Source organism: Pristiophorus japonicus, chromosome 18, assembly GCF_044704955.1.
Source record: "Pristiophorus japonicus isolate sPriJap1 chromosome 18, sPriJap1.hap1, whole genome shotgun sequence".
NCBI lineage: Eukaryota > Metazoa > Chordata > Chondrichthyes > Pristiophoridae > Pristiophorus > Pristiophorus japonicus.
The window spans coordinates 112,306,369-112,333,326 of NC_091994.1; the positions used below are offsets into that span (position 1 = coordinate 112,306,369).

Below are 26,958 nucleotides of genomic sequence, written 5' to 3' on the forward strand. Positions count from 1 at the left end.
TCCCCATTTTTCCGGACGTGAGGTGCTGTTGCCATTTATAGCTTCGGTAGACCCTCCTTTTGTTTTTTCACTTGTCCGATTACCATCCCCTTTTGCCTCGCAACTTCCTCCTTTTTGTCATTCAATCTCTCCTGCCTTTCACCCTATCACCCTTTTGTTCTTTTCTCACCTGCTCCCTTTCCCTGCCCTTGTACTTGCTTAAAGCCTATTACACCGCAAGGTTCACCAAATCTGATGAAGGGTCTTCGACCTGAAACGCTAACTCTGTTTCTCTCTCCACAGACGCTGCCTGACCCGCTGAGTATTTCCACCGTTTTCTGTTTTTATTTCAGATTTCCAGCATCGGCAGTATTTTGCCTTTATTGTATCACAGGACTGACTTCTCCGGTTTGCTAATCCTGGGGGAGATTACTTTTTGTGTATTTGTTTGCCCAGCAGATATCTGACTGTACTAAGAAATAATTGGTGTGCTGATTCAAGTGTCAATAGCTATGACCTGTGCTCTTTAAGAAGCATTTGCTTACTAAGGTCTGAATTTGCCTGCTATTGATTTTAGTAGGATGGTTTGATTTACACAACTGACCTAAGATAAGGCCTCCCATTTTGACTTAAACGCCGTACAATTCCTTCAAAGATACACACATTTTGCACAGCATGATTGTTTTTTTAATAAAACATTTCATTGTGCAGTGTCAGCTCGGAATGGGCTAAAATCTGACGTTGAAACAGATGGAGCATACAGCCAGTGACACATGATATAGCAGGCTCCAAAAATGACAGGCTGAATAAAAAAAATAAAAAATGATTGTGTGTTAGGCAGAGTTCCATAGTCCACAGTCCTCTATTTCAGTCACATTGTACTGTAATATCTCTTGGGAGAGTTCCATCACTAGCTGTGTGATTAAAAGTCACATGGAGTTGCTAGATAAACATTCGTTTGTCAAATAGAGTTGCAGATGACTATTTTTCCCTTGCACGCTATAGTTCAGTTAACCTTTTTCATGTTTTGTCTGACTCTGGATTTTTGAATCCTTGGACTCAATTTTCCGCAAAGCTTTTTTTGGGCGTACTTGAAGAGTTACGCCCGCTTTTTTGGGGGCCCCAAATACGCCAAAATAAATGTTCTAAAGTTTCCCTGTTGGATTTCTTCATTTTGGTCTAACCTGTTCTTTAGTTTTGGGGGTTGAGCCTTGATCTGCGCCAAAAAGATCAGGCTGCCATGGTAACCAGGGACACAATGCCAGCTGAGGCTTCAAAGTGAAACATACAGCCAGCTCCCAACACAGTAAAACACATTGCACCAATTCTCTTCCCCCACCCGCCTCTCTTTCCCCAGCTCTCTCTCCCGCTCGCCGCGCCCCCCCCTCTCTTGCTCGCACCCCCCCTCTCGCTCGCCCCCCCCCTCGCTCGCCCCCCCCATCTCGCTCGCCCCCCCCTCTCTCGCTCGACCCCCCTCCTCTCTCGCTCGCCCCCCCCTCTCTCGCTCGCCCCCCCTCCTCTCTCGCTCGCCCCCCCTCCTCTCTCGCTCGCCCCCCCTCCTCTCTCGCTCGCCCCCCCCTCCTCTCTCGCTCGCCCCCCCCTCCTCTCTCGCTCGCCCCCCCCTCCTCTCTCGCTCGCCCCCCCTCCTCTCTCGCTCGCCCCCCCTCCTCTCTCGCTCGCCCCCCCTCCTCTCTCGCTCGCCCCCCCTCCTCTCTCGCTCGCCCCCCCCTCCTCTCTCGCTCGCCCCCCCTCCTCTCTCGCTCGCCCCCCCTCCTCTCTCGCTCGCCCCCCCTCCTCTCTCGCTCGCCCCCCCTCCTCTCTCGCTCGCCCCCCCTCCTCTCTCGCTCGCCCCCCCTCCTCTCTCGCTCGCCCCCCCCTCCTCTCTCGCTCGCCCCCCCTCCTCTCTCGCTCGCGCCCCCCTCCTCTCTCGCTCGCCCCCCCCTCCTCTCTCGCTCGCCCCCCCCCTCCTCTCTCGCTCGCCCCCCCTCCTCTCTCGCTCGCCCCCCCCCTCCTCTCTCGCTCGCCCCCCCCTCCTCTCTCGCTCGCCCCCCCCTCCTCTCTCGCTCGCCCCCTCCTCCTCTCTCACTTGCCCCCCCCTCTCTCGCTCGCCCCCCCATCTCTCTCGCTCGCATCCCCTCCTCTCTCGCTCGCCCCCCCTCCTCTCTCGCTCGCCCACCGTCCTCTCTCGCTCGCCCCCCTCCTCTCTCGCTCGCCCCCCCTCCTCTCTCGCTCGCCCCCCCTCCTCTCTCGCTCGCCCCCCCTTCCTCTCTCGCTCGCCCCCCCCTCTCTCGCTCGCCCCCCCTCCTCTCTCGCTCGCCCCCCCCTCCTCTCTCGCTCGCCCCCCCTCCTCTCTCGCTCGCCCCCCCCTCCTCTCTCGCTCGCCCCCCCCTCCTCTCTCGCTCGCCCCCCCCTCCTCTCTCGCTCGCCCCCCCCTCCTCTCTCGCTCGCCCCCCCCTCCTCTCTCGCTCGCCCCCCCTCCTCTCTCGCTCGCCCCCCCTCCTCTCTCGCTCGCCCCCCCCTCCTCTCTCGCTCGCCCCCCCTCCTCTCTCGCTCGCCCCCCCATCTCTCTCGCTCGCATCCCCTCCTCTCTCGCTCGCCCCCCCCCTCCTCTCTCGCTCGACCCCCCTCCTCTCTCGCTCGCCCCCCCCTCCTCTCTCGCTCGCCCCCCCCCCCCTCTTGCCAACCTGCTCTCTCTCTCGTTCTCTCTCTTTCCCTCCCTCTTCTCTCTCTTTGTGCCCCCACCCCCTCTTCCGGGCATCTGCGCCGATTTCCTTACCTGTGCCGATTTCTTAAACTCTCCGGAAGGTTTTTCTGCGAGGCCACGTATGCTGGCCTAATCAGAACTGGAGTAACTCTCAGCTGGCCAAACTTGCCTAAATGGCCAGAATTGGCGTGGGTGGCAGGTTACGTCCCCTTCGACTAAAAAAAGACGAACCTAAAAAAATCGTAACTAATCGAGGTACGCTGGGGCAAATTGATCGGGGAAATTGTGTTTTTTTAACTTCGGCCAAAAAAGCGACCTGCTCAAAAAAAGAAAGGGCACACATCACCGGGGAAAATTGAGCCCCATAATTTGAAGGCTTGGCTTTACTTCGATTGTCTGGCACACCTGATGTTGAAGTGCTTTAATCACAATAATATCCTTTAAGCTCAGCAAGGCTAAAATGCAAAGCATTGGAGCCTATAATGTGTAATCCTGCGATATGCACCCCTTTAGCTCAATACTGTTTTAGTGAATCACAGAGTTTGGGAGTGATTCGAAGGATACAGAGTCCCGGGGCCCAGCGTCGGCGCCAGTCAGGAGCAGCGTCGAGGAGGTCCGTTGGTGAGGCCTATAAAAGGCACAGCAGGGAGTCCGGGGCCCAGCGTCGAGGAGGTCCGTTGGTGAGGCCTATAAAAGGCACAGCAGGGAGTCCGGGGCCCAGCGTCGAGGAGGTCCGTTGGTGAGGCCTATAAAAGGCGTGACTTGTGCAGCTACAGGGAGAAGGCAAAAAAGAAGTAGAAAGGAACAGAAAGGTGACGTCACAGCCAAGGGGGTAAGTGATTGGCTGGTGATTGGTGAGTAGTTTTTCTTTTTTCTCTTCTATAACAGCGAGTAAACTTTAGCATTGTTGTTGCTTATCTAAGGGTTAAGTCATGGCAGGACAGCTCGGTCACGTGTTATGCTCCTCCTGTACCATGTGGGAACTCAGGGACGACACCAGTGTCCCTGACGACTACGTGTGCGGAGTTGGAGCTGAGGGTGGATTCACTCTGGAGCACCCACGATGCTGAGAATGACGTGAGTAGCACGTGTAGCGAGTTGGTCGTACCGCAGTGAAAGGGTCCACAGCCAGATAGGGAATGGAAGACCAACAGGAAGAGTAGTGCAAGGAAGGCAGTGCAGGGGTCCCCTGTGGTCACCTCCCTGCAAAACAGATACACTGCTTTGGGTACTGTTGGAGGGATGACTCATCAGGGGAGGGCAGCAGCAGCCAAGTTCATGGCACCGTGGCTGGCTCTGTTGCACAGGAGGGCAGGAAAAAGAGTGGGAGAGCGATAGTGATAGGGGATTCAATTGTAAGGGGAATAGATAGGCGTTTCTGCGGCCGCAACCGAGACTCCAGGATGGTATGTTGCCTCCCTGGTGCAAGGGTCAAGGATGTTTCGGAGTGGGTGCAGGACATTCTAAAAAGGGAGGGAGAACAGCCAGTTGTCGTGGTGCACATTGGTACTAACGATACAGGTAAAAAATGGGATGAGGTCCTACGAAACGAATTTAAGGAGCGAGGAGCTAAATTTAAAAAGTAGGACCTCAAAAGTAGTAATCTCGGGATTGGTACCAGTGCCACGTGCTAGTCAGAGTAGGAATCGCAGGATAGCGCAGATGAATACGTGGCTTGAGCAGTGGTGCAGCAGGGAGGGATTCAAATTCCTGGGGCATTGGAACCGGTTCTGGGGGAGGTGGGACCAGTACAAACCGGACGGTCTGCACCTGGGCAGGACCAGAACCAATGTCCTAGGGGGAGTGTTTGCTAGTGCTGTTGGGGAGGAGTTAAACTAATATGGCAGGGGGATGGGAACCAATGCAGGGAGACAGAGGGAAACAAAAAGGAGACAAAAGCAAAAGACAGAAAGGAGATGAGGAAAAGTGGAGGGCAGAGAAACCCAAGGCAAAGAACAAAAAGGGCCTCTGTACAGCAAAATTCTAAAAGGACAAAGGGTGTTAAAAAAAACAAGCCTGAAGGCTTTGTGTCTTAATGCAAGGAGTATCCGTAATAAGGTGGATGAATTAACTGTGCAAATAGATGTTAACAAATATGATGTGATTGGGATTATAGAGACGTGGCTCCAGGATGATCAGAGCTGGGAACTCAACATCCAAGGGTATTCAACATTCAGGAAGAATAGAATAAAAGGAAAAGGAGGTGGGATAGCATTGCTGGTTAAGGAGGAGATTAATGCAATAGTTAGGAAGGACATTAGCTTGGATGATGTGGAATCTATATGGGTAGAGCTGCAGAATACCAAAGGGCAAAAAACGTTAGTGGGAGTTGTGTACAGACCTCCAAACAGTAGTAGTGATGTTCGGGAGGGCATCAAACAGGAAATTAGGGGTGCATGCAATAAAGGTGCAGCAGTTATAATGGGTGACTTTAATATGCACATAGATTGGGCGAACCAAACTGGAAGCAATACGGTGGAGGAGGATTTCCTGGAGTGCATAAGGGATGGTTTTCTAGACCAATATGTCGAGGAACCAACAAGGGGGGAGGCAATTTTAGACTGGGTGTTGTATAATGAGAGAGGATTAATTAGCAATCTCGTTGTGCGAGGCCCCTTGGGGAAGAGTGGAATTCTGCATTAGGATGGAGAATGAAACAGTTAATTCAGAGACCATGGTCCAGAACTTAAAGAAGGGTAACTTTGAAGGTATGAGGCGTGAATTGGCTAGGATAGATTGGCTAATGATACTTAAGGGGTTGACTGTGGATGGGCAATGGCAGACATTTAGAGACCGCATGGATGAACTACAACAATTGTACATTCCAGTCTGGCGTAAAAATAAAAAAGGGAAGGTGGCTCAACCATGGCTATCAAGGGAAATCAGGGATAGTATTAAAGCCAAGGAAGTGGCATACAAATTGGCCAGAAATAGCAGCGAACCCAGGGACTGGGAGAAATTTAGAACGCAGCAGAGGAGGCCAAAGGGTTTGATTAGGACAGGGAAAATGGAGTACAAGAAGAAGCTTGCAGGGAACATTAAGACGGATTGCAAAAGTTTCCATAGATATGTAAAGAGAAAAAGGTTAGTAAAGACAAACGTAGGTCCTCTGCAGTCAGAATCAGGGGAAGTCATAATGGGGAACAAAGAAATGGCAGACCAATTGAACAAGTACTTTGGTTCGGTATTCACTAAGGAGGACACAAACAACCTTCCGGATATAAAAGGGGTCAGAGGGTCTAGTGAGGAGGAGGAACTGAGGGAAATCCTTATTAGTCGGGAAATTGTGTTGGGGAAATTGATGGGATTGAAGGCCAATAAATCCCCAGGGCCTGATGGACTGCATCCCAGAGTACTTAAGGAGGTGGCCTTGGAAATAGCGGATGCATTGACAGTCATTTTCCAACATTCCATTGACTCTGGATCAGTTCCTATGGAGTGGAGGGTAGCTAATGTAACACCACTTTTTAAAAAAGGAGGGAGAGAGAAAACAGGAAATTATAGACCGGTCAGCCTGACATCAGTAGTGGGTAAAATGATGGAATCAATTATTAAGGATGTCATAGCAGCGCATTTGGAAAGAGGTGACATGATAGGTCCAAGTCAGCATGGATTTGTGAAAGGGAAATCAAGCTTGACAAATCTTCTGGAATTTTTTGAGGATGTTTCCAGTAGAGTGGACAAGGGAGAACCAGTTGATGTGGTATATTTGGACTTTCAGAAGGCTTTCGACAAGGTCCCACACAAGAGATTAATGTGCAAAGTTAAAGCACATGGGATTGGGGGTAGTGTGCTGACATGGATTGAGAACTGGTTGTCAGACAGGAAGCAAAGAGTAGGAGTAAATGGGGACTTTTCAGAATGGCAGGCAGTGACTAGTGGGGTACCGCAAGGTTCTGTGCTGGGGCCCCAGCTGTTTACACTATACATTAGTGATTTAGACGAGGGGATTAAATGTAATATCTCCAAATTTGCGGATGACACTAAGTTGGGTGGCAGTGTGAGCTGCGAGGAGGCTGCAGAGCGACTTGGATAGGTTAGGTGAGTGGGCAAATGCATGGCAGATGAAGTATAATGTGGATAAATGTGAGGCTATCCACTTTGGTGGTAAAAACAGAGACAGACTATTATCTTAATGGTGATAGATTAGGAAAAGGGGAGGTGCAACGAGACCTGGGTGTCATGTACATCAGTCATTGAAGGTTGACATGTAGGTACAGCAGGCGGTTAAGAAAGAAAATGGCATGTTGGCCTTCATAGCGAGGGGATTTGAGTATAGGGGCAGGGAGGTGTTGCTACAGTTGTACAGGGCCTTGGTGAGGCCACACCTGGAGTATTGTGTACAGTTTTGGTCTCCTAACCTGAGGAAGGACTATCTTGCTATTGAGGGAGTGCAGCGAAGATTCACCAGACTGATTCCCGGGATGGCGGGACTGACCTATCAAGAAAGACTGGATCAACTGGGCTTGTATTCACTGGAGTTCAGAAGAATGAGAGGGGACCTCATAGAAACGTTTAAAATTCTGATGGGTTTAGACAGGTTAGATGCAGGAAGAATGTTCCCAATGTTGGGGAAGTCCAGAACCAGGGGTCACAGTCTAAGGATAAGGGGTAAGCCATTTAGGACCGAGATGAGGAGAAACTTCTTCACCCAGAGAGTGGTGAACCTGTGGAATTCTATACCACAGAAAGTTGTTGAGGCCAATTCACTAAATATATTCAAAAAGGAGTTAGATGAAGTCCTTACTACTCGGGGGATCAAGGGGTATGGTGAGAAAGCAGGAATGGGGTACTGAAGTTGCATGTTCAGCCATGAACTCATTGAATGGCGGTGCAGGCTAGAAGGGCCGAATGGCCTACTCCTGCACCTATTTTCTATGTTTCTATGTTTGTATGATACAATACAGAAATATTATAAAAATAAAACCACATTTTTGGGTTTCTTCAGGGCTCGGGACACTCCCAGACTCCCTGCTGGGGACAATTAGTGTTCTTAAAATGAACCAGCTATTATACTTACTTCAGATGCTCCAGAATAGTTCCCCTGTGCCCCGGGCCGGCAACCAAAACCTTTTTCACTGCCGTAGTTCATTTGGAAGATCAAGAAATCCACAATCAACAGCAACATTGGAGATCTCAACCTCCCAAACTGTGTTAGTATTCGTGGCCAGACAATAGCCTCATTGACCATTGCCTCGCCATGTGTTGTTTATGTTTTTGATTGAAAAAAGGCAAGCTATGGTAGCAATGTAATTACATGGAATGTTTAGTAACCCGCCAGTGAGAGGTTGGATAATCGACACACCGATGTCTGGCTGTGTATGGAGGTACCCAGAGTGATCCAGTTTGGAACGAGCCATGGAATGAGTTAGACCATGGAATGAACTTTCCAGAAGTAAAGAAACTGAGCCCAGTCATCCGGTGTGGATGAGCTTGCAAGCTTTTCAAACGGCGTGGGTATTACAGAAGCTCTCCAATATACATTGTCAATCACATCATAGCATAAGAAATAGGAGCAGGGAGTCAGCCATACGGCCCCTCAAGCCTGCTCCGCCATTTAATACGATCATGGCTGATCTGATCATGGACTCAGCTCCACTTCCCTGCCTGCTCCCCATAACTCCTTATCCCCTTATCGTTTAAGAAACTGTCTATCTTTGTCTTAAATTTATTCAATGACCCAGCTTCCACAGCTCTCTGAGGCAGCAAATTCCACAGATCCACAACCCTCTGAGAGAAGAAATTTCTCCTCATCTCAGTTTTAAATGGGCAGCCCCTTATTCTAAGATCATGCCCTCTAGTTCTAGTCTCCCCCAGCAATGGAAACATCCTCTCTGCATCCACCTTGTCAAGCCCCCTCATAATCTTATACATTTTGATAAGATCACATCTCATTCTGAATTCCAATGAGTAGAGGTCCAACCTCCTCAACCTTTCCTCCTAAGTCAACCCCCTCATCTCCGGAATCAACCGAGTGAACCTTCTCTGTACTGCTTCCAAAGCAAGTATATCCTTTTGTAAATATGGAAACCAAAACTGCACGCACATAGCAGGTATGATTTATATCATTACAAACAATGTATGATAGAATCATAGCAGTTTACACTGCGGAGGCGATTAGTGCCAACCCTTGCCAGGGCAATCCCAACCCAATCCCACTGCCTTGCTGTTTCTCCATAGCCGTGTAGCTTCATCTGCTTCAAATGTTTAATGATAATGCAGTGAAACTCGTCAACAGAAAAGATAGTCATTTTATTTGTAGAATATTATTCCCATAAGATAGCAAGTGGGGTGAATACTGCAGTTAGTTCGGAAGGTTTTGTGGCCTAGTTGCATGCTCAGAATCTCTCATTTTTCAGTGCTGCCGTGACAAGACCATTTAAGAAAATGATGGTTTTATGCATCATACCCTGTTCTTAACTTCAGAACAAATGTTTAATTATTAACTGTTATTTCCTTAATGAATGTGGGTCTAATTGGTAGTTTGCCACTTTCTAGTACTGATCAAAACATGCTCTTGCAAACTAAGAGATGCAATTTACAAAACCTGAAATAAAAGTCAATTTTTTTCCTAATGATAAATACTGTCTAAATCACTAGAACATAAGAAATAGAAGCCAGGAGTAGGCCATACAGCCCCTCGAGCCTGCTCTGCCATTCAATAAGATCATGGCTGATCTGATCTTGGCCTCAACTCCACTTGCCCGCCCGCTCCCCATAATCCTTGGCTCCACTTTACAATCTTTACAATTAATTTTTTGGGATGAGGTATATATTTTAAGAACTCGAGTATTATTTTTAAATTTCATTATCAAGTGCTGTGTAATTGGATTTGTATTCGTGTGGATTTTTTTTAAAGTTTGTGAAATTAAAATTAAAATCTCCTTGAAAATCGCAGGTTTTACAGCAGTCTTTGTAACCGCAGATTTATATTTGGTACGCAGTAAAGTCCATGGAGGCTGTAGGCCAAAAGCAGAAAGCTTTGTAATGGTGAAGAACCAAATATTAACTGCCCTTCCAGTTTAAGAAATATTGTTTAGTAAATAAATGTACTGTGATCTCCATAGTTAAGCCTGGAAATTATTGCAAGTGATGTCTATTATGCAAACAGTGTTGGTGACGTTTATTGTGAAAACACTTAAACTGTTCCTATCAAGTTCCTCTCTCCAGCATTTAATGGAAACGTTAACCCATTTAGAGTCACAACTGTGTTAAAGTAGCAGAAGGGGAATTTGATACGACTACATCAAACATTTGTACGATAATATTGCTCACAATAATTTCCAGGCCGAATCTCTCTTGAAACTGACAATATACAGACCTTGCTCAGAGATGATCTTTGGTTGCTGTTTGGGTCCTTTGTGCAATCCTGGACCAATCACAATCAATCAACTGCTTATTATAAAATAATCATTCTGGATTTCTATCCGTAGTCACAGTATTTTATTTTATCACAAATTTATCAATTAAATATTTGGAAGTGGCATAATTTGGTTCTCCGGTTGGAGATAATTGTATGACTTCAGAATTAGGGAAGGAAACAGAAAGGCAAATAATTGCTGCCAATTATCACGTAATTTTATTCTGCAGGTGTGCTTCTAACCATATGGGACATGTACGGCCCTGCTCCTGGTCTGCAGTGCAGTAAATGTTCCACAGTATGGTTAGAAGCAAAACTGTAGCATAAAGTTGGCATTGAGCGGTTGATAACGTTTAATGTACATGTCTTTCCTTGTGACTAAACTTACTTTGACTTCACTATACTGCCATGCCGTGCATCTTGCCTTTACGCCACCAATGATGGGACAGTCTTTAGCCTTTTTGTCGCCTGCAAGTTGAAATGATCATTCTAGCCGCCCCAGCCTTGCACCATACCTGCTACCATCAAAAGCCATCTCTTTTGATCCTGCCTTTGGTCACCTGCTCTAACCGTCTCCCAAAGCCTGTCCCGTTGGGAAATGTTGCTGCGTTGAGGGTACTGTATAACTAGAGTCCTGTGACCTAAACAACAGCTGGCCTCCATTGTTCTGTTACACTTGAGACGCAAGATTTCTTTGGGTCTAATGATCTGCGCTTGGATTATGAATCTCTGCAGTTAACACACAGTGTGTTTGGATATTGACACACACTGTGTTTGGATATTGGCACACAGGTCTGGCTGTGTCTCAGTTGCCAGAACTGCTTTGCTTTTTCTTTTTTTTCTTTTATTTCCTTGGTATCCAGGCTTGCTCTGTAGGTATTCATTAAAATGCTAATTATACTTTTAACTTCCTTTTCTTGTCCAACAGCCATGCATCGTATTGAGCCAGGTAATGGGATTATTGTCGGCTTCTCTGTGAATGTTGGCTCTTTATCAGTTAATGGATGCGCTGTGTGGGGGAGAATGTTTCCCTGCGCTGGACCATGATTCAGCTCCCCAGCATCGTTGGGTATTTGAGACAAACGTCAAAGTCCAGTGTAGGGATAACCAACTTTAATGTCAGTCAAACCTGCTGTATCTGCCTCCTCATATTGAAGTTCTATGCTTTAGACATGCTAGCCCATTCTTCGCTTGTGAAATGTTTGCAAAGCTGGTGAATTTTCATCCATTTGGGATCATTTTTGCTTGGGTTAAAGAAGTATTTTCCATGATCTCTATGAAAACTGGGAAGGAAAAAAACTCTGGCCAGGTCACTGTTTATTTTCAGGATATCTAAGTATTGTAAAGGTCACAGCACAGTTACTTATTCAGTCTGATTGGAGGCATGTGTGGTGTTGTGTATGTGTGTCACTAGATTTGGACTTTGCATGTGAGATTTAAACAAGAAATTCAATGGAAGCTTCTGAATTGCACAGATCGTTTGAAAATCCACAAATTTTATCTATGCTCTGCAAGAGTGGAAACCAACAGTACAGGTTGAAGCTCCTTATCCGGAACTCTCGGGACCTGGCCTGTTCTGGATAAGGGATTTTTCCAGACCAGGGGTGGTAACGTTAAATTGGATGGTACAGGTCCTGAGCAAGGGGATATCGGGGCTGGCTGGCTGGCTTGAAGCTGGGAATGCGGCAGAGAGATCATGGCGGGGCGGGGGGAGGGGATTGGTGGCTGGGGGTGGGGGTGTGGTGGATCGCGGGGTCAGGTCAGCGATTGCGGGAGTCGGCAGTGAGAAAGGACTTCAATGTGTTCATGTCGGAGTTCTGCGCATGAGCCACCTGGTGGCCGGGAATGGTTCTGGACGAGGGGTGGTTCCGGATAAGGGAGTTCTGGATAAGGGAGGTTCAACCCATACTACTTTTAGAATTGTGACTGATCTAGTTTATTACTGTATTGATTTACTGTCTGTCCTGAGTTGATAGAATTTGCAATCTTCTGCTGTCAGTTGGAACTTGGAACATCACATTTTCAGTGTGGAAAAGTACAAACAAGATTAAAGACTCCTGTCTGTGTAGCCGTTGTGACGGCCTTCCAGTGGGACTGATTTACCTAGCTAACGTTATTGTCCTTAGTTTGGGAATTCACCCCAATGGTAGATTGGACTCTCCATGTATCCCATGAGTATTATGGAAAAATTTGGTATCTTTGTTGAAATGGCAACTTCTCACTTGGTATCTTTGTTGAAATGAGACACTGGTATGCATCCTTCATGGCATGGCATGAAGGATGCACACCAGTGTCTCATCATCATAGGCAGTCCCTCAAAACGAGGATGACTTGCTTCCATGCCAAAAAGGATGAGTTCACAGGTGTTTCAATGAAGGACCCGAACTACATGTTGAAGGGTGGAAGATGCCTGTGCGTGGATTTTTTTAACGTGGGGTGGCCGTTGCACACCAGCCACCACACGGGCTTGACAGAGCTAGGTCTTGGTCTAGTGGCAAGGATTATCCAAGACGACTGGAGACCTGCTCTGCTGCTCGGACCAAGTGCGCTCACGTATCGCAGTGTGGGCTGGCCCGTGCTGCCCCCCTGGGCTCCTGGCCCCGAACTCGCGCCTCCCCTGGGCCCCAATCACATCCCTCTACAATCTCTCGCTGCTCCTTTGCCCAACCTCACTGTTCCTGCTCTACCTGCCCACGCTCCAATCACCGACCTGGACTGGTGTCTGGCAACTGACTGAATACACATACCAGTGGTGTATGTGAGTCAATTCTGCCATGCAACATAATTTGCATATTTTCTGTGCAAGCCACTATTTATGTAGTACGTATACATTTTAAGTACATTTTAGGTCGTGCCTGAAACTGGCACTTAAACATTTGGGTCTAGAAATTGGGCCACGGCCATTTTTAGGTGCATAGGTGGGAAGGTTTGTGCGGTTCGAGGCTCTTCAGATTTTGGGCCTAAGGCCTCATTTCAGTGTTGCTGGCGAAACGTGAAGAGGGTTTCAAGCCTGGACTGCTGCTAGCATCGCAGCGGCCCTCGAGTGAGTGATGTCTGGGTATCGGGGACTGGGTTGGGGATCAGGGATTGGCACGAGTCGGGGTTCGGGGTCTGTGTCGGGGATCACGGGGGTCGAGGGTCGGGTCGGGGACAGAGGGTGATCAAGGGTCGGGAGCCAGCGGTGATAGGAGGGTGGTGGCGGGTAGTGATAATTGGGTCCTTTTAACGTGAGGTTGGGTAGAGCACTCTGCTTCTCCTGGCTCTACATTCAGGTAACGTACTTGCCTTCTGTATTGCAGGTAAACCCGAGGGCTGGTTTCTCTGCGTGCAGCCAGCACCGTTCTAGGACTCCGATTAAAATTTGAAGTACAACTAGGTGAAGTATGCACCATGCATGCTCTTGCCCATTTGTACTCGGTGGTGAGCGGCCTAACTAGTTTGTGCTTGAAGGGAGCGGTGATGGCCAGTATTGCTCTCGCCCTTCCCAGGCCCAATTTCCCAGCTAGCTCCGTGTCGGAGTCTGCTGCTTTCTCACCCTCCCACCAATGAAAAGCTGCAGTGGAATGACGGCTGATGTTCACTCGCTGCTTTCAAATAAGGCCCGAATGTAGGCAACGCGGCCACTCCACTGACTGTGCCAGTTTTGGGCTCATGTTGAAGATTAACACCATTACAACTATCTCGATAGCCACTTCTTTCAAAACCCTAGGATGTGGGCCATCAGGTCCAGGGGATTTATCGGCTTTCAGTCCCATTAATTTCTCTCTCATTTTTTTTTACTAATACTAATTTTTTTCAGTTCCTCATTCTCGCTAGACCCTTTGTGTTCTCCTATTTCAGCCATGTTTTTTGCATGTTCCGTGCAGACAGACACAAAGTATGTGTTTAATTTCTCTGCCATTTCCTTCTTCCCCATTATAATTTCTCCTGTCTCAGCCTGTAAGAGACCCACATTTACTTTAGCTAATCTTTTCCTTTTTATATGCCTATACATTTCCCTTCCTCGCTGTGAGAAAGTTCTCTATCCATCTCTGTTGGTGATGGCTACTTGAATTGAATTTTACCCCACACACTGCTGTGCTGAAATTATAAAGAACATTGCTCTGAATTGACAATAGTGGAATCTCCATTATCCACTCTGCTATTATCTGCCAGAATGTTCACAGTACCAAGTCTTGGGTGATGATATTGCCTTAATTTTTGAATTTTTTGGATATTTTACCACCTTTTTGGATAAATAAAACCACACAATATTACCTTTATACCTGCCTTAATTCCTTTGCCTGGGCTATTGCTGCAACATATGAGAGAAAAATTGGGCAAACATTTGATGATTTGTCTATTTCTATTGTCCATCAAGCAGGTTCCTCCATTTTGGTGAATAATGGAGGTTCTAGTGTATTACATGCCATTGCAATATTGGCTGTCATAGAGTAAGCAACAGTAAGTTACAAACTAAACAGCAGAAAGACCCAAAGTGCTCCTTTGAACTGATATGATCTTTTTAATTAATACCCAATACTGGTAGGTGAGAGCAGGATGTTTGTACAGCGGTGTTTGTGAAGCAACTCCTTCAGTATTCCCTTCTAAGTCACAGCACTGGTGGATCTGTCCAGCTTTGAAGAATGATGAAAGGCAGTTTCTAATAATGTATTTCCTTTGAAAATCTAGTATTTATGCAAAGTTATGCTTGCAATAAATTCTATGCGGTTCATTACAGACCCTGTAAATTGTCACGATTTACGGTTTGTTGCAGCTAAGAGGAATATACATGCAGAGTGCAATACATTTATTCTTGATTGATGAAGAATATTTAATTGACATTTTGTTCTTTCCCCTTTCACAGGTGTTCTAGGAGCCTGGAGGTTCTTTGAGGCATCTTTTGTCATTAGAACAGACAGCGTTGCATTTATTTTCTAACGGACTGAAATATCACCAGCCACGATTTGCCGCCATGGAAGTGGGCATGCGTATTGTACGCGGCGTGGACTGGAAATGGGGAAACCAGGACGATGGGGAAGGACACGTCGGCACAGTGGTGGAGATTGGCCGTCAAGGCAGCACGACAACACCAGATAAAACTGTGGTGGTGCAATGGGATTGTGGCACCAGAACAAATTATCGAACCGGTTACCAGGGAGCTCATGATCTGCTTCTCTATGACAACGCACAGATCGGTAGGTTTACAATCCTTCATTTCTGATTGATCTATTTTTCAGCTGTCCATTTTTAGCATCTCCTCCCAACCCCCCAACGGCCATTCAGTCCAAACATCTGTGAACAATTCAGTGGGTCAACTGAAGGAAGTGTATTTATCGCTAGTTCCATAGGATTACATAGAAACGTAGAAAATAGGTGCAGGAGTAGGCCATTCGGCCCTTCGAGCCTGCACCACCATTCAATGTGATCATGGCTGATCATGCAACTTCAGTACCCCATTCCTGCTTTCTCTCCATACCCTTAGATCCCTTTAGCCGTAAGGGCCACATCTAGCTCCCCTTTGAATATATCTAACCAACTGGCCTCAACAACTTTCTATGGTAGAGAATTCCACATGTTCACCACTCTGAGTGAAGACGTTTCTCCTCATCTTGGTCCTAAATGGCTTACCCCTTATCCTTAGACTGTGATCCCTGGTTCTGAACTTCCCCAACATCGGGAATATTCTTCCTGCATCTAACCTGTCCAGTCCCGTCAGAATTTTATATGTTTCTATGAGATCCCCTCTCATTCTTCTAAATTCCAGTGAATATAAGCCTAGTCGATCCAGCCTTTCTTCATATGTCAGTCCTGCCATCCCGGGAATCAGTCTGGTGAACCTTCGCTGCACTCCCTCAATAGCAAGAGCGTCCTTCCTCAGATTAGGAGACCAAAACTATACACAATAGTCAAGGTGTGGCCATACTCTTTACACAGGATATACGGCACAGAAACAGGCCATTCGGCCCAACCAGTCCATGCCGGTGTTTATGCTCCACTCGAGCCTCCTCCTGTCTTTCCTCATCTAAATCTAGCACCATAACCCTCATGTAATGGGATGTCCTGTCAAAATGCCAATCCATGAGATTACAATAATTTGTATTTCTAAAAATATGAAAATGTACATCATAGGGTATCATAATACGAAATAAACCTAAACACAAGTCATGGAATATCTTTCACTGCAGTCAGCTCCACCTAAGTGAATACTTAATTAGCAAACATTTGTTTTCAATGAATAGAAAATGAAAATGCGAAATCACTTTGCCTGCAATCCTGTTAATTGAATCATTTTTGTTGCTTGAATATCTTTTTGCCCAGATTATTTATTTTGCCACGTTTCAATTCCAAGTTGTATTCAATCGCCATCTACAAAAACACAGGAAATTAAAAGCATTAGTTGTTTACACTTTTGAGTCTATTCTACAGTTTAAAAAAAGGAATGTAAACGGTTACTGATATTCTACTCTAAATTCCTGATATGTAGATGCTCCTAAGAAATTAATACAATTTTATGGCAAGTAGGTTATTCACTTTCGTCATCAAGGTTTCATCATTCTGCAAGACTTTATTGAGGCTGTTAACTTATTGACAATTCATCTTGTTGTAATAAGAGCTACTGTAGTTAGAATTCAGCTGCTGTATCAAGGAGTGCTTTAAGAACAGCCACCAAGGTGGAAGTGTCATTCAATCTCTATTAGAGCTGAGCATATCAAATGAATACTAGTTAATCTCTATGTGATTACATAGTGCCTGATCCAACGTGTTGACTCAAATTATGAATAAAACCATCTCTTTCAGTTTATTTGAGTGATTTTCATGCAAAAGTAATACTGTGTTAAATAAGACTTGGTGAAATTGTTAATTTCATTAATTCATGGCATTTTAGTTGGACGTTATAGTTATTTTATCCACCAGTCATGTGCAGAGCTACGAGGCTGCAGATAAAATGCTAAGCACAGGGACGGATCAGACTGTAATATAATTGTACTCTTGGAATAATTAAAAACACTTTGTTGTTCAACAAAAATAATCCAAACTTTGTCACTTGATGAATTGGAGGGATTGACTACAATGGGCCCATATTCTCGAGTTTAGAAAAATGAGAGGTGATCTCACTGAAACATACAAGACTTTGAGGAGGATTGACAGGGTAGATGCTGAGAGGTTGTTTCCCCGGGCTGGATAGTATAGAACTAAGAATCATAGGGCTAGCAGTTCATCAGGCTTGCGCCTGTTTACCGCTGTGGCGGGGCGGAAAAAGTGATTTTTTTTTTTGCGGGGGGTGGGCGCGGTAAACACGGCGCACAACATTTAGCACTGGGCGGAAAATTCGGCAGCGGTTTTGCGCTGGCGGTAAAAATTATTGCCCGCCCGTTTTTTCCCCCCATTTTTATGACATCAATCGGCGTGCAACGACCCCGCTATCGCTGTGGGCGGGAAATTCGTCTTACCTGCCAAGACCCACGACGCACCCGGCACTAACGACGCATCTTGAAAAACGGAGCAGAAGTTTAGTGCATAAAAGGGTTCGGAGGGAAGGCTACATTTCACACATTGAGGTTTTTGTGAGTTTATAGTTCGTTTTTAAGGCTACTTGAAGACATTTGAGAACATTTAAAAGAATGGGGGGCTATAATAACTCTGCCACTAATGCTGGCTGCTTTTTCTATGCAGCAACGAGCTGGAAGAAGGCTTATTCAAGAGCATTTTGAGTGTAATCAAAGAGCTTGCAGACGTATGGGGAGGTGGCCTTACCTCCCACGAGTTTACAGGGAACAGCACTCATATCTGCAGCTGTCTGAGGCACAGTGTTTCCCAAAAGAGGTGGTCACAGAGATATGCCAGCTCACAGGGCCTGGAGGAGCTCTCGACCGAGTTCAACGCTCTCCTTTGACAGTCCCACCATGTCCAGGTGTGTGTCTGCCTGTCTTTCAGCAGACCGGCTTTGCCGACTCAACCTCCAAAGAGACAGCATACGGGGTTCAACCCTGGGGGGGTGCGTTGCTGCACATCACTTGGACCCGCTGCCTCGGATGGGACAAAGCCCGTGAATGTGGCTTCCTCCAAGGAACTTGTGGCCGCAGCTAAAAGATGTACTGACTGCGTCGCCCCCTCCACCTCTCCCCACTCCCCCCTTCCCCCCCCCCCCCCCTCACCCCCACCTTCCCCCCCCCCCCCCCCTCACCCCCACCTTCCCCACAACAGCTTCCTGATCCTGTTCCTCCCGTGCAGGGTCCTCAGTGCGGCCCTCATCTTACTCCTCGACCTACACACGATGGGCTAATGGAGGCTTGCATAGGACGATGTGGCGCCTCAGGATCTTCATCTGCAAAATAGAACACAGCAGACAAGTGGTTAGCAGCAGGGGAGGGGGCATAAGTAAGGTCACATAGCACAGGCTTATTTGAAGGACAACCGCTACTGCATTATATGTTGTCGAGAGACACTGCATCACATTACTCCAAGCCACCCCGGGGATTTTGCAGGACTTGTCGACATGGCTCAGCACCCACATGGGTCGTTCACCTCCCGGAGGCACCAATGAAGCCAGGTCTCCCTCCTCCGGGTCTGTTAAGAGATGCTTTTGAGACAGACCACCGCCTGTCCGTCGCTGCTCGCAGCGATTGTGTGGCAACTTTTCCCTGGAAAAAATGACAAAAGGAATGGTTACCAGAGTGCCCTTCTGCTCTTGTGGCACACACACATAGCCATCAAAGCACTTATACCATATTGTGTGCATTTAATACAGCCGTCTGTTTAATGGTCTTGGTATTTGCTTGTGGTTGATGAGAAAGACATCGACGTGCAGAAACATCTTTTAAGATGTCAAAAAGCAGTCTCAATAATGTGTAACAATCATTCATGGCAAATAAGGTGCAACACTAAGCCTACAGCAATGTGTGTCAGATTTACAATTTAAATAATCAAGGCGTGCATGAATAAAAATATTAATTACTCTCATGACCCTGCAAAGGTCATTCCACCTTTTCCTGCATTGCTGGTGGTCCCTGGGAATGTCATCTACAGAGGGCAGAGAATTCCAGAGATTCACAATCCTCCGAGTGAAGAAATTCCTCCTCACCTCAGTCCTTTATGGCCAACCCCTTTATCCTGAGACTGTGGGTTAGAAACTCCATAATTAGTGAGTGCTATGATCGGCTTTTGGGCGATAATCGCGGCTTTTGATTTTTTTTTAAGTGCCGGAATACCGCTATGGATGGAGGCCACAACATTTGGCAAACAGTGACCAGCGGTAGCGGTAAAATCCAGCCTTGCACAACTGCATTTGTGCACCGGAGCCGAATTCAGCGATCTGAAAAAAAAAACAGACCTTCTGCGCATGCGCAATTTTTTTTTCTTCATAATTTTTTTCTTCTGATATTTTCCCCGCGATTCTGGTCAGGTGTCAGGGTGTGCCCGCGCATGCACAATACACCCCCAGCGCTCAATCCGCCATTTTTCATAGACAAGAGAAGATGCAGCAGGATGATCGCAGCAGGATGATCATAGCAGAGGGCTGTGGATGCTGGGTCGTTGAATATATTCAAGGCTGAGATCGATAGATTTTTAGACTCGAGGGGAATCGAGGGATATGGAGATCGGGCGGGAAAGTGGAGTTGAGGTCGAAGATCAGCCATGATCTTATTGAATGGCAGAGCAGGCTCGAGGGGCCGTATGGTCTACTCCTATTTCTTATATTTTTAGTAAGTTTATTGTAAATTCTCCGGACACAAGAGAAGCTGTGGACTGACAGTGAAACCTGTGGGAGTGTTTAATGCCTGAAATCAGAAGAACATCACTCACATTGATGAGCACAAATGATAAAATGGCAATATATCTATTACGTTGTGGTGATGGAGGGTTACTGGGTCATTTAAACATTCTTCGAGATATGAAGCTGACTGAAATTGCAGTTTATGCACCTGCAAGCTTTTGTTAATCATTGGAAGCGGCAGAGCTGAAATTCACTTCACCTTATTAACAATTCATACGGACCATCTGAGAGGTCACAAAAGCTTAAAGAATTGTTCAGTTACCTTGAACATTTTTAGTCTGAGCTGAATCAGTGCCAATTCTTTTAGTGGTGAAAGACAAAAGCCTGTAATAATTAGAGGTCGTTCAGAAGACTATTCAAACAATGAAATAATGCTTTCCAGGGCTTGTAACGGACCCCTTTCATGTACTTGTGAAGCAGCTGTCCACACACGTACCTAAAAGCCATTCACCCTTTTGATAATTATTTTCATTTGGCTGCTCAATGGTAATGGTACAGTATCATCCAATATGCACTCCCCAAATCGTTGGTTCAATGGTGTAATGGTGAGCACTCTGGACTTTGAATCTAGTGATCGGAGTTCAAATCTTCATTGCGAAAGGGATGGAGTACAAAAGCAGGGAGGTCCTGCTGCAACTGTATAGGGTATTAGTGAGGCTGCACCTGGAGTACTGCGTGCAGTTTTGGTCACCTTACTTTAAGGAAGGATATACTAGCTTTGGAGGGGGTACAGAGACGATTCACTAGGCTGATTCCGGAGATGAGGGGGTTACCTTATGATGATAGATTGAGTAGACTGGGTCTTTACTCGTTGGAGTTCAGAAGGATGAGGGGTGATCTTATAGAAACATTTAAAATAATGAAAGGGATAGTCAAGATAGAGGCAGAGAGGTTGTTTCCACTGGTCGGGGAGACTAGAACTAGGGGGCACAGACTCAAAATACGGGGGAGCCAATTTAAAACCGAGTTGAGAAGGAATTTCTTCTCCCAGAGGGTTGTGAATCTGTGGAATTCTCTGCCCAAGGAAGCAGTTGAGGCTAGCTCATTGAATGTATTCAAGTCACAGATAGATAGATTTTTAACCAATAAGGGAATTAAGGATTACGGGGAGCGGGCGGGTAAGTGGAGCTGAGTCCACGGCCAGATCAGCCATGATCTTGTTGAATGGCGGAGCAGGCTCGAGGGGCTAGATGGCCTACTCCTGTTCCTAATTCTTCTGGTCTTATAATCGTGCATGGGAGTGCTTGTGATCTTGTTCTTGGTGCATTTCCCAGCGCTGGGCGCGCAACGGTGCTTCAGTGACGGACCAACATATCCTCAGTAAAGCAAGGAGCTCTGTGGACATTCTTGGGTTTCTTGAGTGTTGACAGACATTGTTCCCAGAAACTGGCAGATGCATCTTAATCTGCTAATTGGAGCACTCTGTGCTGATCAATGATCCTACTATATAATTACATTGCGACATAACAGATTAAACTAATGGATCTTGCAAAAGAGTATGACAGTGCTATATGGGTTCATTGGGCCCAAGTTTTCCCAGGAGTTGCTCTGTTTTTTTTGGAGCAACTAGATTTTTTGGGAGTATCTTAAAAATCACAATTCTGCCCATTTAATTTGCAGTGTAAATGAGTTAGGTTTTTTTTTAGTTGAGTTTTTTTTTCCAAAAAGGAGCGTTACCAGTCACTTATGCCTGTTTTGGCCAAGTTTCGACAGTAAAGTTACTCCAAACTAACTTAGGCCAGCGTATGTGGCCACTTGTGGCCACACAGGAAAACCTTGCAGTGAGCTAAGAAATCAGCACAGGTAAGTACACTTAAAGCACCAAGCACTAAACAAAGCACAAAAACAAGCATTCAATAACAAATAAAAAATACAAGGAAGCTGAGAGGATCTGCACCTAGCACCAAGACTTATAAAACACTAAACAACTAGATTAAAAAAGGATTGGCAAACTAGCAAATACATTAGAGCAAGTCCTGTAAATTAAAGTTTCAGCCAAACTATTTTCCAGAATTCTTTTTGAAAGCGGAAGAGTAAACTTGAATGTAAATCAAACATTAGGACCACATAATCAATCAATCAATAAATAAATAAACAAATAAAACATAGAAGTCCTACCTTCAGCAAAGTTTTACTGCAGAAAGCCACTAGCAGCTGCCACCGATGAGGGAGCCCATTCGGTCAGGGCTAGGGGCGGTAAGACGCACACCTGGAGGCTAGGCTGAACGTGGCATCGGTAAAGGGGGTGGGGGGGGGAAGGCTAAACATGGCAGGGAACGTGGCCGCTATTAGGGGTGGGGTCTGTATTTAAAAGGTACAATTTTTTCCCCCGGTAAAGGTTGTCTTGCACATGACCTTGGGGGTGAAACCTACCCTCACAATAGATTCTTGTACTGGTCTGCATTTTTACTATAATAACCAACAAAGAGGAATTAAAACATCCCTGTTTTTACAATCTTTAACAGAGTGTTTTTTGGTAAGCTATCGAATGAGATGTTAAACCGAGGGAGCCCATTCGGCCAGGGCTAGGGGCGGCGTGCTTTGGGCCCCTCCCACACAGCCTGCAGAGATTGTGGGGACGAGGAGCTACTGCGCATGCGCGCACACTCTAGCGCGCATGTGCAGAGGTCCCGGCACTGTTTTCAGCGCCGGGACCTGGCTCCGCCCCCCCCCCCCCCACTGCTTGTGCTGCGCGACACGATGCCAAGGGCCTGTGACGTTCCAGCAGCGGGGAGAATACCAAGATAAGTTTTCGGCAAGGTTTTTCTTCTACAATGTCTGTGGAGAGGGGTGTGAAACTGTTGTTTTAAAGGCTGCAGCCTGTGGGTGGAACTTTCAGAACTGTTTTATGTTACAGGCAATGGCAGTAGCCACCGTGCTCTTTGTTTGTCTCTCTGGACTAACCAGCATCATTGCTGCATCGTAACCACCACTAGATCATCCTTATGGTGCTGGCTTTATTTTCCTCAGCAGCGTCTCAGGGTGAGGTCTGCCAGTGTAATTTGAGCTTGTCTTCCTGTTACAAAAGGGTGCTTTCCACTGCAGGACCTAAATGTGCTACCACCCTGCATTTACATTCTATTATAGTGCAGCTGCTCTCCATGTGAGCTGGTTGCGAGATGGATCCAGCTCTTTTGCACATGCACAGACTAGCTTTGACAGTTTAATGAGCGCATTTGTGCAAAGAATTGGTGCATGCTGCCATTTAGAGTGAATTGCCGTGTGCGTCTACGTGCTGATTTCGGCCCAGAATTTGCTGTCGGAGACTTCCCGCGGATGCCTCCGATTGCAAAATGTTCTATGGAAGTATTTGGTGGTCCCGGAAGTTTCGAGATCCGCGGTCCTGGGCCTCTATGCGAATCCCTTCGTAGAGGCCCACGTATCCCAGGAGGGTAAGGGCTTCCCGTACGCAATACTGGGATCATGTGGGCCAGCCCAACCTATCAGAATAGGAGTATCCCATTCATACGTATATACGGAACCACCATAAGTATGACTGGGAATACCCTCAAAACACACACACACTGAAAATAAAATTTTAAAAATCACCTATTTCAAATGAAGCAAAATGGAATTTAATTAATTACTTAAAACAAAAATTACATTTTTTGAAAAAAATGTACATATTTTAAAGGGTCTAAAAATAAACTTACCTTATTTAATAGGATTTTAAATGTTTAAATTATTGAAAAAAATGTATTATTCTGTGCTTTAAAAGTCTTAACAATTTGAAGGACATTCACCGGGTCGGATTTGGGAGCCCAACTCTCTGCCCACTGAGGCCCTTTAGTTTCGGAGGTGTGCGATCTGTAATACCTAAACCCGGAACGTGCGGGGACCCCGCGGGCACGTGCCCGTGACGAGCGCGAATTCAAGCCCATCGTGTCTTTGAGCGTGCTTAGCTTGATGTGCAAGACTGACGCAGAGCGATCCGAGGGCATGAGTGTAATGGAGCCAAGTTTGCTGATGATACAAAGATGGGTGGGAAAGCAAATTGTGAGGAGGACACAAAAAATCTGCAAAGGGATATAGACAGGCTAAGTGAGTGGGAAAACATTTGGCAGATGGAGTATAATGTGGGAAAATGTGAGGTTAACCACTTAGGCAGAAAAAATAAAAAAGCAAGTTATTATTTAAATGGAGAAAAATTACAAAGTGCTGCAGTACAGAGGGACCTGGGGATCATTGTGCATGAAACACAAAAAGTTAGTATGCAGGTACAGCAAGTAATCAGGAAGGCAAATGGAATGTTGGACTTTATTGCAAGGGGGAGTGAGTATAAAAGCAGAGAAGTCCTGCTACAACTGTGCAGGGTATTGGTGAGGCCACACCTGGAGCACTGCGTATAGTTTTGGTCTTCTTATTTAAGGAAGGATATACTTGCATTGGAGGCAGTTCAGAGAAGGTTCACTAGGTTGATTTTGGAGATGAGGGGGTTGACATATGAAGATAGGTTGAGCAGGATGGGCCTCTACTCATTGGAGTTCAGAAGAATGAGAGGTGATCTTATTGAGACACATAAGATAATGAGGGAGCTCTCAAGGGAGATGCAGAGAGGATGTTTCCCCTCATAGGGGAATCTAGGGGGCGTAGTTTTAGAATAAGGGGTCGCTATTTAAAACTGATGAGAAGGAATTTCTTCTCTGAGGGTCGTAAATCTGCGGAATTCTCTACCCCAGAGAGGTGTAGAGGCTGGGTCATTGAATATATTTAAGGTGGAGATAGACAGATTTTTGAGCGATAAGGGAATGGAGGGTTATGGGGAGCGGGCAGGGAAGTGGATCAGATCAGCCATGATCTTATTGAATGGCGGAGCAGGCTCGAGGGGCCAGGTGGCCTACTCCTGCCCCTATTTCTTATGTTACCTTCTTAAGAATAGCCTCAACACAGTTTTAAGAACACAAAATGAGACCGGGAAGGAATTGCAGGAGGGGAAAGAGGGGAGAATAAAGAAGTCGAGAAGAGAAAATCAGCAAGTGTGACTTAGAATTTTTTTTTAAATGGAGGTAGGAAAAAATAAAGAAAGCAAGTGAGAAAGAAAGAGAAATAGTGGAATGCACAGTTTAGCGGTAAAGTAAAAGAGAAGGCACACCAATTCACATGATGCACTTATAAAAATCAGATTGGTGAACCGACAGACAGTTTGATTTGAGGAAATTGGACAGAGCCACTGATGAAACTGCCCACATAGTTTGAACATTGAGTAGGGCAACGGCGAGGCAAATTGGAAGAAGTGAAGGTTTTAGCAGCCTAAGATATCCTGTCGTGATTGACAGCGTTAGTTAACTGCAAGCTGTCTCTCCTTTACACTGGTATTTTGTGCTGAGGGAATGAGCAGGCATTAAAAAAAAAACTGCATTGATCAAAGTGTAGAATGGATCTGAAATAGAGCCAAAATTGCAGAGTTAGAGGAGAGGCTGTGGAAGATTGATTATTGCCTGCCTTGAAGCAGCGAGAGGTTGTGAACTGATCATAAAAGTCAGTCAATTTGGAAAATCTTTCCAGAAATCACAGTCTCTGCCTAATTGGTTTCCTACAGAAGGTGGAGAGGAAGAATATAATCTGCTTAACCAGGTTATGTCCTTTACCAGGACAACTGGTTTAGCTGTTCACCGCCAGATCTGGCTCGGAACACATAAAGCATTATCGGGGTCCTACTCTCGTCTACATAAACGGCTCACTATTCCAGGATCATTCTGGAATGCAACCACCGGCTACTATTCTCTACTGCTAACCGTCTCCTTAAACCCCAGCCCCTGTCTCCACCACACTCGTCTCCAACAACAAGTGTGAGGAGCTCATGGACGACTTTGTCTCAAACATTGAGACCATCCGATCAGCTGCCTCTGAGTTCCCTTCCTTCCCCTAGCCCACAGGGCCAAACTTCCTCTGAGGCTCCCACCTGCCCTAGCCCTGACCTCACATCTTTCTCCAGTTTCTCTTTGATCTTCCCTCTTGATCTCTCCAAGCTCATCCTGTCCATGAGACCCACTCCCTGCTCCCTTAGCCCTATTCCCACCAAACTGCTGACCACCCAACTTCCTTTTTTGGCTCCCATGCTATCCGACATTGTTAACGGTTCTCTCTCCTCAGGTACTGTTCCCCATTCCTTCAAATCTGTGGTCATCACCCCTCTCCTCAAAAAAAACAACCCTTGACCCCACTGTGCTTGCTAGCTATCGCCCCATCTCCAACCTTCCTTTCCTGTCCAAAGCCCTTGAACCTGTTGTCACCTCCCAAATCCGTGACCATCTTCCCCAGAACTCGATGTTTAAATCCCTCAATCTGGTTCTCGGCCCTGCCGCAGTACCGAAATGACATCTTTTGTGACTGTTACGAAAGGTAAACTATCCCTCCTCATCCTCCTGGACCTGTCTTCAGCCTTTGACACAATTGACCACTCCATCCTCTAACGCCTCTCTATCATTGTCCAGCTAGGTGGGACTTCGCTATCTAATCGTAGCCAGGGAATCGCCTCCAATGGCTTCTCTTCCCACTCCCGCATCGTTACTTCTGGTGTCCCCCAAGGATCTATCCTTGGCCCCCTTCTATTTCTCATCTACATGCTGCCCCTTGGCGATATCATCCGTAAACATGGAACCAGTTTCCACATGTACGCTGACGACACCCAGCTCTACCTCTCCACCACTTCTCTCGACCCCTCCACGGTCTCTAAATTGTCAGACTGCTTGTCCGACATCCAGTACTTGATGAGCAGAAATTTTCTCCTATGGACTGGAGAGTAGCTAATGTAACACCACTTTTTAAAAAGGGAGGGAGAGAGAAAGCGGGTAATTATAGACTGGTTAGCCTGACATCAGTAGTGGGAAAAATGTTGGAATCAATTATTAAGGATGAAATAGCAGCGTATTTGGAAAGCAGTGATAGGATCAGTCCAAGTCAGCATGGATTTATGAAGGGGAAATCATGCTTGGCAAATTTCTGGAATTTTTTGAGGATGTAACTAGTAGAGTGGACAAGGGAGAACCAGTGGATGTGGTGTATTTGGACTTTCAAAAGGCTTTTGACAGGGTCCCACACAAGAGATTGGTGTGCAAAATCAAAGCACATGGTATTGGGGGTAATATAGTGACGTGGATAGAGAACTGGTTGGCAGACAGGAAGCAGAGAGTCAGGATATATGGGTCCTTTTCAGAA

General features: G+C 46.3%; 1 protein-coding gene across 6 annotated transcripts in view; it reads left to right on the forward strand.

The window, feature by feature from the left end:
- The window catches only part of mib2 (MIB E3 ubiquitin protein ligase 2), a 297,823-nt gene that overhangs the window by 69,839 nt on the left and 201,026 nt on the right, over nt 1-26,958 (forward strand). For all 6 annotated transcript variants that reach the window (XM_070860597.1, XM_070860599.1, XM_070860595.1 and 3 more), the window contains one exon: nt 14,890-15,220. In XM_070860597.1, the coding sequence (XP_070716698.1) occupies nt 14,998-15,220 (223 nt within the window). In that variant the 5' untranslated portion in view covers nt 14,890-14,997. The remainder of the gene's footprint in view (nt 1-14,889; nt 15,221-26,958) is intronic.